Source organism: Theropithecus gelada, chromosome 2, assembly GCF_003255815.1.
Source record: "Theropithecus gelada isolate Dixy chromosome 2, Tgel_1.0, whole genome shotgun sequence".
Lineage (NCBI taxonomy): Eukaryota > Metazoa > Chordata > Mammalia > Primates > Cercopithecidae > Theropithecus > Theropithecus gelada.
In genome coordinates, this window is record NC_037669.1 from 184,168,458 (window position 1) to 184,183,074 (window position 14,617).

Here is a 14,617-nt window from a genome sequence, read left to right on the forward strand (position 1 = left end):
TGGTCTGTGGGCCTGGAGCTCCACGGAAATGCTTAGAGAAGCCATGAAGACCAGGAGTTCCTATGGGATGAACATGCTGGAAATTATGAGTGAGTATGTTACTGAGAAAACATGAGCAGAGTGAGACGAGACTCCCAGGATGGGTGAGGGAAAAGCTCCCACAAAGAATATTACAGTGGAGAGAAAAATGAAAGAGCAGATGGAGGAGCAAGTACTGCTGTGGAATCTTCAAGAAGGGAGTATAAAATGCAACAGGCACATCAAGTAAGATGACTACAGACAAGTGGCCAACGGTTTGTCTCTAACTTAGAACGCCTGTGGTCATTCAGGTGTCTATCATTAGATTGTCTGAGGTCACCCAGGTGTCCCTATCATTAGAATGCCTGGTATCAGTGAGGAGTGTCTCCCATTAGAATGCCTGTGGTCGGCCATGAGTCTCTATTTTTGGAATGCATGAGGTCGCCCTGTTGCTTCTACCCTTAGAATTCCGGGGATTGCCCGGGTGTCTCTATCATCAGAATGCCTGGGGTCAGCCAGCAGTCTCTGACCACAGACAAGTGGCTAATGGTTTGGCAGTGGAGTGTTTAGTGACAGTTTCAGAAACATGAAAATGAGATTTCCATGGATTCAGGAGTAAATAAAGAGATGGAGATAAATGTAATCTACTCCTTTGAGAAACTTGATTTTGAAAGAATTTTCTTTTTAATGAATAGTCCAAGGGGAATGTGGAATCAGAGCAGTGTCTTTCTAGTTAACTATGGAAAAGACACAGGTGTATTTATATACTGAGAAAATGAGCTGGTAGAGAAGGAGAAGTAGAATATGTTTATCTTTTGTTTTCCCAGATCCCATCTCTTTTCATCCGTTCTAGCCCCCTTGTCCTCACTTCCATTTTCAGTGGCTCATCATCACCCAACTCACAGTCCTCACCACAGATGCCCCAGCCTTGCTGACCCTCTGAGGCATGACCTCTCCCTTGACACAGTCTTGGCTGTTTATCCTTACCCCCATCAACCACAATTTCAGTAAGAGATGCTGCTGATGCCACTTCATCCCAATCCTGTCCCTTCATGTTCCTTAAGATTCCCAGGGTTGGCCAAGTTCTCTGGAGATCACTTGACTCCCAGGCTCTTTGATGTCCATTTTCCCAGAAACCACCATGCACCTGCAGCGGGCAATGGCCCCGAGGGGCATACACGCTGCACTGGCCCCGCTGAGCACCTTCTGCAGCTGACAAAAGTGAATCCAGAACCTCATGTGCCTGCTAATTTACAACCACTCCAGCCTGATGCTCTTCTTGTACCCTTTTGCTGAACCCAACCAAATAAAGGCAGAGGTTCTTTCAGATTGCCTATTTCTTTGCTCTTGCAGGTCCACAGAGAAATCTGACGAGCCACCAGGATTCCGTTGCCAGCGCTGGAGAAGAGTAAAGCCAGCCTGGGGAGACAGATAGCAGGTGGGGCACAGTACTCAAAGCAGCCCCTCTCTGAGAGCACATCTAACCAAACACTCCATCCCTGAACGTCACCTTCAGCTCTCAGGCCCCACTTGGGGGCTCTGAAGGTGGGCTATAGAAAGATGTGAATCTCAGGGGACAATTAAGGGTGTGAATAGGAGAGTTTCTGTTTCCAGTTCCAGACAATGATGAATACAGTGTCATCGGACCCCAGCTCATGAGTCAAACTGCCCGCTTCACAGTGATGCCTGAGGGAATGGGCACAGCAAATGCATTTACCTTGATGGGGTGGTCCCATGGACTACCCAAAGGGGAAGGTGCTGGGGGACAGATGCTGTCTGCCTCCACTTACGCCTCCCCTTGGGCATGACCTCCCCTGCATGGAGACACATAGCCCTGCTCTCACCTGGAAGATCCACACCTGCAGATCTGCCTCATCTGCCCCTTCTCTCACCATCTCCAGGAACTAGGATGGCTATCAAATTTGCCACAGTGTATTTTCATACAGAATGACAGAGAAGAATCTCCCTGCATCATGGGTAGCTAGTTGTGCCATGTCCTACCACATCTCCGCTGAGCACAGGAACGTATAAACACACTTTAAAACATGTGTATGGGCCAGGGTTGGTGGCTCATGTCTGTAATCCCAACACTTTGGGAGGCCGAGACGGGCGGATTGCTTGAGGCCAGGAGTTCAAGACTAGCCTGGCCAACATGGTGAAACCCTGTTTCTACTAAAAACACAAAAAAGTAGTCAGGCATGATGGCGCATGCCTGTAGTCCCAGCTAATCAGGAGACTGAGGCAGGAGAATCACTTGAACCTGGGAGCTGGAGGTTGCAGTGAGTCGAGATCGTGCCACTGCACTATAGCATGGGCAACAGAGTGAGACTCCATCTCAAACAAAACAAAACAAAACAAAACAAAACATGTGTATGATCCACCCTGTGATGTGCTTCATATCCCAGACCCAGTTGACCAGACCCACTTTCCGTCTCCTCTCCAAGCACCCACCAAACCAAGACACGCACACTGAGCTAGCATCTTGCGATGAATTTCTGCAGGTCCCCCAGCTGCCTTTTGGGGCGTGGCCACTTTCAATGAAAAAGAAAAGCCAGAAGTTGTGCTTCTGCTGAGATTCTTGCAGCCTCCTTACAGCTAAGTGTTGCCTGACTGGGACTCATCTCTGATATCAGGGCATCATGCAGCCAAGCCTGCTACAGCATGGACTTCCATGTTCAGGTCAGGATGGTGGATGGCTAACACAGGGCCTTCTGGAAGCATTCTGCCAGCCCAAGTACGCTTCACAGCTTTGATAACATTCTACAGGATACCAAGAAAGTTTATGAGGAAGTGCTAGCGACGTCACAAGTCTACGACTGACTCCCTACGAGAGCACTGCCAAGAGAAGTAGTCACTGAAACCACCTGAGGAGCATCCTAAATTAAAACATTTTATGACCTTGCCTGTCTCAAGAAACGCAGGCCCAGCCTAATACTCCATAAGGAAGGTGGCCTTGCTGAAGGCATAGTCTCTATGCCATCTATACTCTTGATCTTGTTTTCCCTTTCCCTTGTTCTCCATTTCCTCCTTCGCAGTCCACCTCGGTTTCCAACACTTGTCTCAACCTTCCATTTCCTTGACAACTATTCTTGGACACACTTTTCTGTCTCAAGCTTGTATTTCCTTCAAGAAACAGCAATGGGCCAGGAGTGGTGGCTCATGCCTATAATCCCAGCACTTTAGGAGGCTGAGCAGGACAGATGTTGGAGCCTAGGAGTTCGAGACCAACTTGGGCAATGTGGAAAAAACCCCATCTCTACAAAAGAAATACAGTAATTCCAGGTATGTCGGGGTGCCCCTGTGGTCCCAGCTACTCGTGAGGCTGAGGTGAGGGATCACTTGAGCCTAAGAGTTCAAAGCTACAGTGAGCTGTGACGGCTCTACTGCACTCCAGCCTGAACAACAGAATGAGACCACGTCTTAAAAATAAAAAAGACACAGCTGTGGCATTTATGGTCTCTGAACCCTACAAAGGGGCTGTAAACAACTGGCAATTGGCACCCCACTCCTATGGTCTACTTTCTTTCCCAGACCTAGCTGACCAGACCCACTTTCTTCCCCCCACTTCCACCCCACCCCCCACCACCAAGACAGAGTCTTGCTCTGTCACCCAGGCTGGAGTGCAGTGGCGCGATCTTGGCTCACTACAACCACCGCCTCCCGGGTTCAAGCAATTCTGCCTCAGTCTCCCGAGTAGCTGGGACTACAGGTGTGCGCCACCACACCCAGCTAATTTTTGTATTTTTAGTAGAGACAGGGTTTCACCACGTTGGCCATCAGGCCCAGCTAATTTTTGTATTTTTAGTAAAGGCAGGGTTTCACCATGTTGGTCAGGCTAGTCTCAAACTCCTGACCTCGTGATCTGCCCACCTTGGCCTCTCAAAGTGCTGGGATTACATACAGGCGTGAGCCACCATGCCCAGCCCAGACCCACTTTCCATATCCTCCCAGGAAATAAGGTAAGACAACACAAGGACCTGCAGATGCTACTCAACAGAGAGCCACGAGCACGGAGGTCATCTATTTACAGTATTTATCTACCTTTACCACACCCCACCCCACCTTTACCTGCCCCCAGAAGGCTTCATGTTGCACCTTTAAACCTGTGCCCACCTCTTAGTGGTAGAAGTCCACATACATTTAAGTGGGAATTTCAAGTTCTGGACCGGAGTTCACCAACAGAAATTTCTGTAATGACGTTCTATATCTGTACATTGCAATATGTTAGCCACTGGCCACATATGGGTACTGTGCACTTGATATGTGGCTGATGTGACTGAGGAACTGAATTGTTAATGTTATTTCATTCTAATTAATTTAAACTGAAATAGCCACATATGGCTAGCGGCCAACATATTGGACAGTGCAGCTCTAGACAATTCCAGCCAAGCTGACCCTAGAACCAGAGTAAAAATACTAAGTTTCAGAACGATGGGAGCAGGCTTTCCAGGAGAGGACCAGGTACCTTGTCCCTAAGCCTTGAATGGGGCCACTGCCCTCTCCAAAAGGAAGCAAACCAGGATGGGCAGAGGCAGCTGAATGTGAGTTTGAGGATGAGGCAGGGTTAAGACAGAATCTAATGGGGTCATAATGGGGGATGATATATGGAAATGAAGCATAAGGAGAGGTAGAGATGGAGGTGGAGGAGGGAAAGGAAGCAGGTCCCTCCTTGTTGACTTAGTACTAGCACCAATCTTGGCAAGCTCTAAAACCTTTATTACACCCTTTTCCCCTTCCCCCCTTTATTGCCACATCCAATGAAAGAATCATTACATATCTTCTAATGCAATCCCCTCATTCCACAGATGCATAAACTGAGGCCCAGAGAGGTGACCGGGCTGTCCAGTCATATGTTGAATCTGCAGCAGGATCAAGATCAGACTGTGTCCTCCCCACTCTCAAGCCCATGTGTCCTCTCCCACCCTTAACCAGCTCCACTAAAGGAAGGCAGGGCTGCGGAAGGAGAACTGCAGGTAGACAACGAGCAGGCAGAGAGAGGCCCAGAAGAGGCACCAGCGAAGAGACAAGAAGTTATAACCGGATCCCGCCTGGGCCCTCGGCTTGGAGGCTTCAGAGAATGTGTAGGCGGTCGCCTCCTCCTCCAGCAGCTTCTCGCTGGGCTTCCAGTGCACGATGCCCTCCTGGCAGGCCTCGCAGAACTCTGTACGATGTGGCCCGCTGTCCGGGCGGCTGGCCACGTGGATGCGGTACTGGCCACCGTCCTCGCCGTAGCACTGCTCGCGCAGGCTGGTGATGAGGTTGTCCACCAAGCCCTCGATGTTCTCCTCCAGCATGCTGGACTCGTCCTGCCGCGCCGAGCCGCACTCATAGCACAGCTGCTTGAAGACACGCATGCGCACTGAGCCCATCCGCCGGGCACGGTCCAGATGCATCTGAAAGAGGATGACCACGTGGGCAGACTGCCAGGTGTGCCAGCACCAGGAGCAATGGAACCTGCCGGGAGGAGAAGGAGGGGTGGAGAAGGTGGGTCTCCCAGAGACAGCCCGCCCTGAGGAGCTCTGAGGGGGGAAAAAGGCCTGTGTGCCCGTGCTTGGAGATGGAGGCAGAGTGTTTACTGCCCTGTGAATTCATTAGCACTCCAAGGCCTGCCTGCTATCGCCTCCTCCTGTTGAGCACCCCTGGGACCCAAGCAGCATCCTCAGGAGCCAGTGCCCAAGCCATCTGGCATCCAGCAGTGCTCTAGAGCGTGCCTCCTGCGGTCTCAGCTACCCCCGAGCCCAATGCACTCAGGTCTTGCACCTGGGCGCTGTGTAGGGTCATTTCCCCTCTCTGGGCTTCATTTCTCATGTGTGAAATGAAGTGTGTTGGCGTTCAATAAGGGTCCTTCCTCTGTGACCTCCTGCAATTCTAATAAGAAGGATGACATACACCATCTAACGCATCTTGCTTACTCTGGGGAGAAGAGACGCCTCTACTTGTGCCAAGCACAGACCCTGGCACACTGTAGGTCCTCAGTATGCCACTGAGAATGACGGGATGGGTAGGATCAACTGGCTTTGGGAGGAACTACCAAGTTTAGTTACTACATCTTCACAAAGAACGCTCCCCAGTCTCTTGACAAGTCATCTCTAGATCCCCCTCTAGCCCTGCAGTGGGGACTGGAAAAGTGGGTACTCATTCCCATTGCCACTCCTCACACACACAGACACACGCACACATGCTTTGTCTCTCTCTCTTACATGCACACAGGCCACTTGGCCTAACCTGGGTTTTCTAGAGTCCCAACCTCAGGAAGTGTGGTGGGTGGTAGCCTGGGGCTCATCTAGGCCAGCCCCACTCATTCCACCCCACCACTGCCTGCATACTTCAGTGATGCACCTCCTTACCTCCAGGGCAGTTCTTTCCTTCCCTGAGATGAACCTCCTCCAGGCCTCTGTTACAGAGGCTTCACGGGCAGTCCATCCACTGAGCTGACCCTGACCTCATCACTGGCCCTGTCTGGATCCATTGTATGATGGCCTTGAAGGACTTCTGATGAGGAACTCAATTCAATCCAACAGACACCACTCAACACCTACCATATGCCAAACACCACTCAACCTAGGCTGTGGGATAGAGACGAGGCCAAGCCAGTCCCTGACCCTTGAAAGCCTGATCACATGAGCATAGAACAGTACCCAGAATGGCCCAAGGCGGGGTTGGCAGGTCAGAGGAACCTAGTTGGTACTGAACCAGGAGAGGTTACCCTGCCCCCAGTGCTGGGCGAGAGCTGCAGGGCATCTGACTGTTTAGAGACAGAGTGAACCTGTGCACAAATAAGCTCATGGGCAACAGTTCTTCAGCCCTTCCTGAGGCCAGCTGGGAGCCACAAGTCACCAGCCAGGAGTAAGAGGAGCTTATCCCTGAGGCAAGAGGAGACATAAGTTTGCTGAGCTCAGCCCCTAAACTCTGGATCCCAGGCACTCAAGTTTCCAGGCCTCTGCCATCTCTCCCAGCAGGCAGTTCAAATGCTGTATATTTTCAGTCTCCTTCTACACCTTTTTACATCAAGCCAACTCAGAGTTGCTTCACCTCCATCAAACCAGGCCTCACATCTTAAATTCAAAAATATCAGATCTGGGGACAGGGGAGCTTAAGAAGCATCTAGTCAGCCCTTTATTTCACTGAGAAGAGACTGACACACAGATAGTAAGAGAGGCATCCATGTACACACCGGTAGTTAGAGGCAGAGCCAGTGCCCAGCACATAATAGGTACCCAACAGATGCTTCTTGAATTGATGGAACTGACATGAATCAGCCAACCTCTGGCTTTCTTGTGTTTTTTTTTTTTTTTCACAAGCCAGGTTTACTCCAATAATTCCAGGTCTTGGGGCAAGAGTACAAATGTGAGCTCCCCACCCACATCTTGCCTCCTCTGTTCCCATCCTCAGCACCATTCTGTACCACGAGAAGCTTCAAACACATACACGTGTGAACAGCCCAGCCTTTGTGTCCGTGTTCTGGCTACATCTCCAAATCACAGTAACCTATTGGCCTCTCTTGAATCAAAGGACACAGGGAAAAGGCCTGCACAGACCCTACAGATGGCCTCCTTTTAGATCATGATTTGGGACTGGGACTACCGAAATCCCTGCCCAAACTACCACAAGACTTGAAGTAGTTTGGGCAGGGATTTCTGTAGTCCCAGTCCCAAATCATGATCTAAAAGGAGGAAAGGCATGTGGACTTTAGACGGCCTTGTCCCCTTGGCCTCAAGGACTCTTTGCACTGCGTTGGATGTGCAGTTCCTATAAAGGGTGGGACCATGGGCTCTAAGTTCCTAAAGAAGGTTTTGCTCAAAGTTAAATCTTTTTATCACAGGTACATAAATAATAGAGCTAGAGTGGGTAGGATCGATTATCTAAGACCAACCCCCTCATTTTGTAAATATAAAAACAGAGAGCCAGAAAGGGAAACAGACTTGCCAAGTTTACAGGGCTACTTAGCTGTATATAGCCAGTTCATAGCACATAGCAGGTGGTCAATAAATATTTCTGTATTCAGATCAATTTGGATTAATTCACTAAACATATCTAGGACCAGAGCATAGCTACACCCCCCACATCCCCCAACTTCTAGGTTAAGGCTTTCCCCAATGGAACTCATAGCTTCCTTCCTTTAGTTCCAACTCACTCTTTAAATGTCAGAGATTGCAGGGACGTAGAAGATATTACAGCTCTTCATTTAATGTGGACAACTAAGACCAAAAGATAGACCATAATTTGCTCAGGGTCACCCAGGAAGTTAGTGGTATTGCTAGGATTAAAACCAAGAACTCTGTGACCCAGCTGGCTGTTCTTTTTTTTCCCCCATCTGAGCTAACACCAGAATGAGCCTGCCCCAGGGACGGGGCTCTATCTCTCCTTGGAAAATACCCCACAGCTGTGACCCATGGGCTGTCTTCAAGGTCCCTCCCCACTGAGCCTCTCACCTGCCTGAGGCATGCTGCTCCACATACTGCTTCCAGCCAGGGGCCAGCTCACTGGGCTTGAGGTTGGGGTCTATGATGAGCTCCCAACTGTCTGCAGGCTTTGCCACCTCCATCTTCTCATAGAAGACTTTCTTCCACTCACAAGTGGTCAAGCTGGTACACATGGTCCTGCTGGCAGAGGTGGCAGTTCGAGCTCAGCCCTGGTGAGAACACAGAAACAGCACGATTAGGTGCGTGACAATTCAGTGTCTAAGATCTGAGAATCCTTATTGGCAGGACTGGGAGGAAACAGGACCCAGCTCCCTCCTTTGTTACCCTGGAACCTGTTACCATGGTAGCCAGGAAGGGCACCAAGAGGGAGGGCTGGGGAGAAGGGAAGCCCCAAGGGGGAGTTTCAGGGCCCTGAGCTAGGCTTGAGAGGCAGCGCTGGGTAGGACTGAGAGGAGCAAGCATGGTGGGAGGCCCCAACCTCAGACCACACTCACTGGGGTTTCCAGAGGTCTCCAGGAGGCAAGGATATTTGGTGGCCCTGCTCCACCCAACTGTTCTTCTAGCATTCTCCACATCGTGTGCTATAGTAACTATGACACCCTAGGAAGTCAAAGAGAAATGAGGGACAGGGAAAGGCAGAGCCTGCTGCTTCCACACCCCCTGATGTGCTGTGACCATCACTTACCGTGTGTCTAGCACAAACTGCTTGACCTGTGTGCTGGCCAACGCAGATCAGATCAGGAAACTGAAGGTTATGCAACCCCTAAGTGACTCATCCAAGATTCAGATCTAGGCCTTCTGAACCAAGCTCATCTGTTTATTTATTTTAGTACTATTGTGCTCCTAACAGGGAATTGAGTGAGAAGTAACATCTCTTTGTCGAGGGCAATCTCAGACCAGTTGGTGAGCTAGAATGTAATTTCACATGCCATGAAAAACACAGTAATAACATTTCAGATTCATAGCACCATAGAACTGTTACAGCCCATATTCAGTTCCTGGTCCCAAGCCAGGCTAAGGCGGCTACTGGAGGAGTGAGTTTGTTCTGTGCTGCAGGCTCCTGCTGCCTCCATTGCTGCTAAGCTGGAGCAAGAGAGCATCCATAGCTCTGTGATGCCCAATTTAAATTCTTTAGAGACTAGAGGGGAATTTGATTTCAAATTTGGTAATCCAGGTGAAGAGATGGTCACCTGAAGGGAGGTAGCCTTGAGCATGGAAAAGACCAGGCATGTGGCTGCTTACTCTAGCTTTGGTCCAACTTCCAGCTGTAATCATCTTATAATTCTTTAACCTGGATCCCTGGACATGCGGAGTTTCAACAGTAAACAGCATCAAGAAGTGAAATAGGTTGCTAAGAACCAGAAGCTCTTGGTGTTGAGTTGCCAAATGGTTTTCTGGAAGGGTGAGGTCAGGGGCAATGTCACTGGATTCTCTCTTGAAATGAAAATGTGTTACTCTAGTGGCTTTGTGCTAAAGACCTCAGAAAGGACACAATTGTCTTAGAACCATTGATTGGTAGCTCTAGAAGAGCTCTTTTATTTTTAAAAATCTGATTTGTTTCTTCAACTCTTCATTTCTTAACCAAAATTTCTTGACATTGAATTAAGACAACTGAGGCCTAGAAATGGAAAATTACTGGGCCAAGCTCTCAGGACTGGGTAGCTCAAACCTCACAGGGGGATTCCCTCAGAAGCCAGTTACCAGACCAGGTGAGACAGAGGGATCCATGAATGGCCGGGAATTGAATGAAGCTGAGATGAGCTTATGGCCTGGCCTAGACCCTTGTGCCAGGAATGAACTTCTGAGAAATATTATACCCTTGTTCCCAGAACAAATGGCAATAAAGGAAAAACAGAAAGAGGATGAGAATTGTCAGGGTTTACCTGTTGTGTGTTTTTTTTTTTTTTTTTTTTTGCCCTCAAATGATGCAATCCCCTTAGGCTTAGTGTCAGGTTTAATTTAGCATAGCAGCTCTCTAAGCAGAGAGCAATATAATTCATCTTTCTGTATAACAGCACCGTTTTCACTTTTCATACAATCGATGAGCACAATTAGTACTTCAATTTTCCGTGAATGGCACTATGTTATTCCAGATCCCACGATTTAAGAGCTTACCAATGTATATTGTGTACAGCTGTGGCCACATCACACTCTGGCAACTTCATTATACATCTTTTATTTAGGTAGTACTTTTTCAAATAAAGAAATCGTTATTTCTTTGTAAAATAAAATACTGTGCACCTGTATTCTGCAAACAAATCAGCAAGGGGGAGAGGATGGATAAAAGAATGACTTCTCCCCTTCAATTTGGAGTGCAGGTTAATGAAGAGCTTTGTAAAATATTTATTATTCAAATTTTACTTATTAGAGTAATGTAAGAAATGCCAGTGTGGAGCCTAAAATGACAAAGTAATGAAGAGTTGAAAAGGTGTGTACATCGAAATCATCTAGGGAGTTTGGAAAACGATATATACCTCTGCCTCAGATTTCAATACATGTTCTTGAGGAGACAAATTTGCTCTCCACCTGCTCCAGTCCTGGGAAGGATCCCTTCTACTGCCAGCCATTGTTACTGATGCAATATGTTGTCCCACAGGCTACTGGAGGCCAAAAATGAAAAACAAAAAAAGAAGATTGAGTAAAATGAGCAAGTGGTTTATAATATGCCTTTCCCAGGAAATAGATCCAGGACAAATGCAAGCTATGTCCTATCTTCTCCTGTCTCTCTGCAATTCAAAGAACCATAGACGATGCTATAGGGCGAATCCAAGATCCCCTGGGGAGTGTTTTCAAGCGATATTAGGAAGGCCTCTCCATCCCCAGGTTGTAGCACTTGGCGAGAGCATGGTCCAAGCTCGCACTCTTTGGGTGGGAGCTGATCTCTGAATCTCAGGGGAGGCCACATAGAGCAGTCCGTGGCTCTCTAATATGGCGCATAGTGTAGAAACAACATCCCAGGAAGACTTCATGCTGCCCTTTTATTAATTGGCAGCAACCGGAGCAACTGCAGGCAGATGACGTTCTGTTTCTGCTGATGTCCAAGGGTCCAAATTCTACGTGCTGTGCTTCCCAGTACCCCAAAGGCTCTGGAGTCTGTATTAAGAGTGGCCATATCTACTTACCTTTTTTCAGGGCCTTATTATCCTACGTAGAGATTTGCTGCAGAATTATCACACTATTTATGGGATGTAAATAAATAAAAAAACAGATGGAAATAGGGTGTACTCCATGCAAGGGAGAAAAAAAAAAGAGATGGGGGTTGAGTTAGGAAGGAAGAATATAGAGGGTCTGGGGGCACTTTCAGCGGGTACAGCCTATGCTGCTTCTGTCCAAGAGGCTGAGGACCTTCTTCAGAGTTCCTTAGGTATACTCAGAGAACCTGTTAGTTTCTGCTGAGCTAAGGCTCAACACACACAAAAATAGCCATGACTCCTCTCTGGGACACTCCCAGCCATCAAGGCAGGGTGAAAAGGGAGCATGAGATAGATTATGGCAGCTTTTAAAGCATCCATTCTAAAAATGACAGTGCTGGGGTCAATATCCTGGGCAGATTTTAAAAAATACGTATCTTTCCTTTTAAACCCACATTTACCCAGGAGAACGTGTGTAGTTCCAGCACTTTCCAGGAGATACCAATTCACACAAGGAAAGGACCCATTAAAGCTGAGTCCATTCCTGAGGCAAGTCTTTTACTATAAATAGAACTAATTTTACCTTGAGTGTCTATCTTTAGGAACCAGGTCACCTTCCAAATACTGATGGGGATTTCTCGATGAGCAGTCAGAAAGGCTGTTTGGCCCCAACACTGAGCTCAGTTAACTTTCTTGGAGACTTTCCATATGCAGAATTGACTGCGTACTTCAATTTATATGGGAGTGAGGAGGAAAAGGACTAATACACTCATTAGTATTGTATTTACCCTTAAGGCTGGATACTGACTTTCCTTTTTTCTTATCCAAAAATGAAGATAAAAGTGTTCAAGTGCATAAAATTGGACAAACATTACATAGATATTACATAAACAGGCAGTTAAAAGCCCCCAGTAAAGATTTAAACAGACCACTTAGCTCTGACATTGGAAACAGAAGATACGCAGTCGATAGGAGTCACAGGCCCAAAATGATCAGGCTTTGCTTAGAGTTAAGTTAAATATGCTAGAAACACTTCAATTTATTTCCCCAGTTGTCAAGCAATTGGAAAGAGCAGATCTACACACTATAAAAATGTTTCTCACTCCCAAGGATAAGGCAGGCAGGTTTAATAGTAAAACGAAGCATATGAGTTGCAGATCTTACACGAGATGTAAAACAAAGATGTTAAACGAAGACGTTTTACATGAGATGTAACACAAAGCATATGAGATGCAGATCTGTATATTTCTCAGGAAATTTGAGCTTTCTTGATATATGCTTATAGACGCTATAGTTAGAAAGCTACGTTTCTTGCAAAGTCCCGAGGTGAATGTAAGAAAAGCTTGGAAAGAGAGAACGCTGCAAGAAAATCCACTGACAAGAATAAAAATAATTTTAAAAGAGAAAGATCCATTGTTAGTGAAACAAGAAAATGGCCGCAACTACAAGCCAGAACATCTAACAATTAGAGTTAAATTTGGATATAGAGTGGGAGCACATGAAGTACCAATGCATGCCTCACTTCATCTCACGCAGACTGAATATTTCTTTTTTCCTTTGTTCTTGGGACAGACTCTTACTATGTCACGCAAGCTGGAGTGCAATGGCATGATCTCAGCTCACTGCAACCTCCGCCTCCTGAGTTCAAGTGATTCTCCTGCCTCAGCCTCCTGAGCAGCTGGGATCACAGATGCGCACCACCACACCTAGCTAATTTTTGTATTTTTAGTAAAGATGGGGTTTCGCCACGTTGGCCAGGCTGGTCTTGAACTCCTGACGTTGTGATCCACCCACGTTGGCCTCCCCAAGTGCTGGGATTACAGGCGTGAGCCACTGAGCCTGGCCAGAGTGAGTCTTTCTTTAAACATGACCCGCCCCAGTAACAATGAACACACCTACCATGCACATCTGGGTTCCTAATACCGTTCTCCAATTAAAACAACAGCAGCAAACTAGGTCTTCTTGGAAAAATTATATCAAAGCTCATTCATTCCTATGTCTGGAGGTTGATGCTGCCTGTGAGACGGGACCACAGCTAGGACTATGGGCCAAAACATCTACACATGGCCTTTCTGTGGAGCCTGGGCTTCCTCACAGGACGCTGGTGGAGTTCCAAGGGCTTGTGTCCCCAAAGAATCAGGCAGAAGCTGTGCCTCCTTTCATGAGCTACCCTCAAAAGTCACAGAGCAACACTTTCACCATTGCCCAGATTCAAGGTAAAGGAACATAGACCCCACATTTGGAGAGGAGGACGGTCAAAGCTATGTTGTAAGAAGAAGATGCAAGTCGGGAGGTACCGTTGTGACGGTCTTTGGAAAACATGCGTTATCACAGCAGGTAGGGAAGTCAATAGGCTTCCACAGAAGAAGTGTTACGTGGACAAACCCTTACAGGATGAGCAATTGGCAACTAAATAAAATTTTTTAAAGGGGTGCTTTTCCCTAAGGAGGGGAAAGCATGGGCAAAGACTTAGAAAATGAAGTGATACAGAATCATTCTTGAAACTCCGTATCATTTAGGACATCTGGGTCACACAGAAGAGCGATGGAAGTGGAGGCCTGAGAGATATGTGGGACCTGGATTATGAAGGAGTTTTTAACGTCCTGGGAAAAGTAAGATTTTGCCTTAGAGGGGATGTGAAATTACTAAATCGTTTTAGGCCTGAACTACATGATTGTATTTGCATATCAACAACGTGCTATTTAAGCACATTGCTCTCTCTCCCTTTTCCCTATAAATTGGCTGGTGTCTAAAAATGCTGTTTCCATGACACACTTGCCGTGAATTCTAATCCGCTTAGCTCTTTGCAAATCTAGATCCCTCTGTAGGAGGTGTGAAAAGGACCTTCACTCCGTTATCCAAAAGTGCTCTCTAGCGAGAACACTCCATTGAATACTCTTTTGTACACTCCCAATTGAAGCCCACTGGACTAAGTGTCATGAGAAGATGGAAAAATAGTTTACAATGTTTTATATTGAAAAGTAATTAATAGAATTGGAATATTAAATTTTTAATGAATTTTTATTGTCAATAAACCTTCTATGG

At 47.2% G+C, this 14,617-nt stretch overlaps 1 protein-coding gene and 1 long non-coding RNA gene across 2 annotated transcripts in view; one reads left to right on the forward strand and one right to left on the reverse strand.

Moving 5' to 3' along the window:
- Nucleotides 1–4,716: 4,716 nt before the first annotated feature.
- RTP2 (receptor transporter protein 2) lies at nucleotides 4,717–9,045 on the reverse strand. The gene is made up of 2 exons (XM_025376069.1): nucleotides 8,451–9,045; nucleotides 4,717–5,472 (listed from the first exon to the last, which is right to left on the reverse strand). Exons 1-2 carry the CDS (start codon nucleotides 8,612–8,614, stop codon nucleotides 4,956–4,958), a joined length of 681 nt encoding a protein of 226 aa, XP_025231854.1. The 5' UTR covers nucleotides 8,615–9,045; the 3' UTR covers nucleotides 4,717–4,955.
- LOC112618697 overlaps nucleotides 8,854–14,617 on the forward strand; it is a 29,857-nt gene continuing 24,093 nt past the window's right edge. Inside the window, exon 1 of the long non-coding RNA XR_003118114.1 lies at nucleotides 8,854–9,027. This is a non-coding gene — a long non-coding RNA (uncharacterized LOC112618697). The remainder of the gene's footprint in view (nucleotides 9,028–14,617) is intronic.

Coding starts and splice junctions, on each gene's coding strand:
- RTP2 (XM_025376069.1), bottom strand. CDS start 8,614: ATGTGTACCAGCTTGACCACTTGTGAGTGGAAGAAAGTCTTCTATGAG. Junction 5,473..8,450: donor GAGCAGCATGCCTCAGGCAG/GTGAGAGGCTCA, acceptor TCCTCCCGGCAG/GTTCCATTGCTCCTGGTGCT.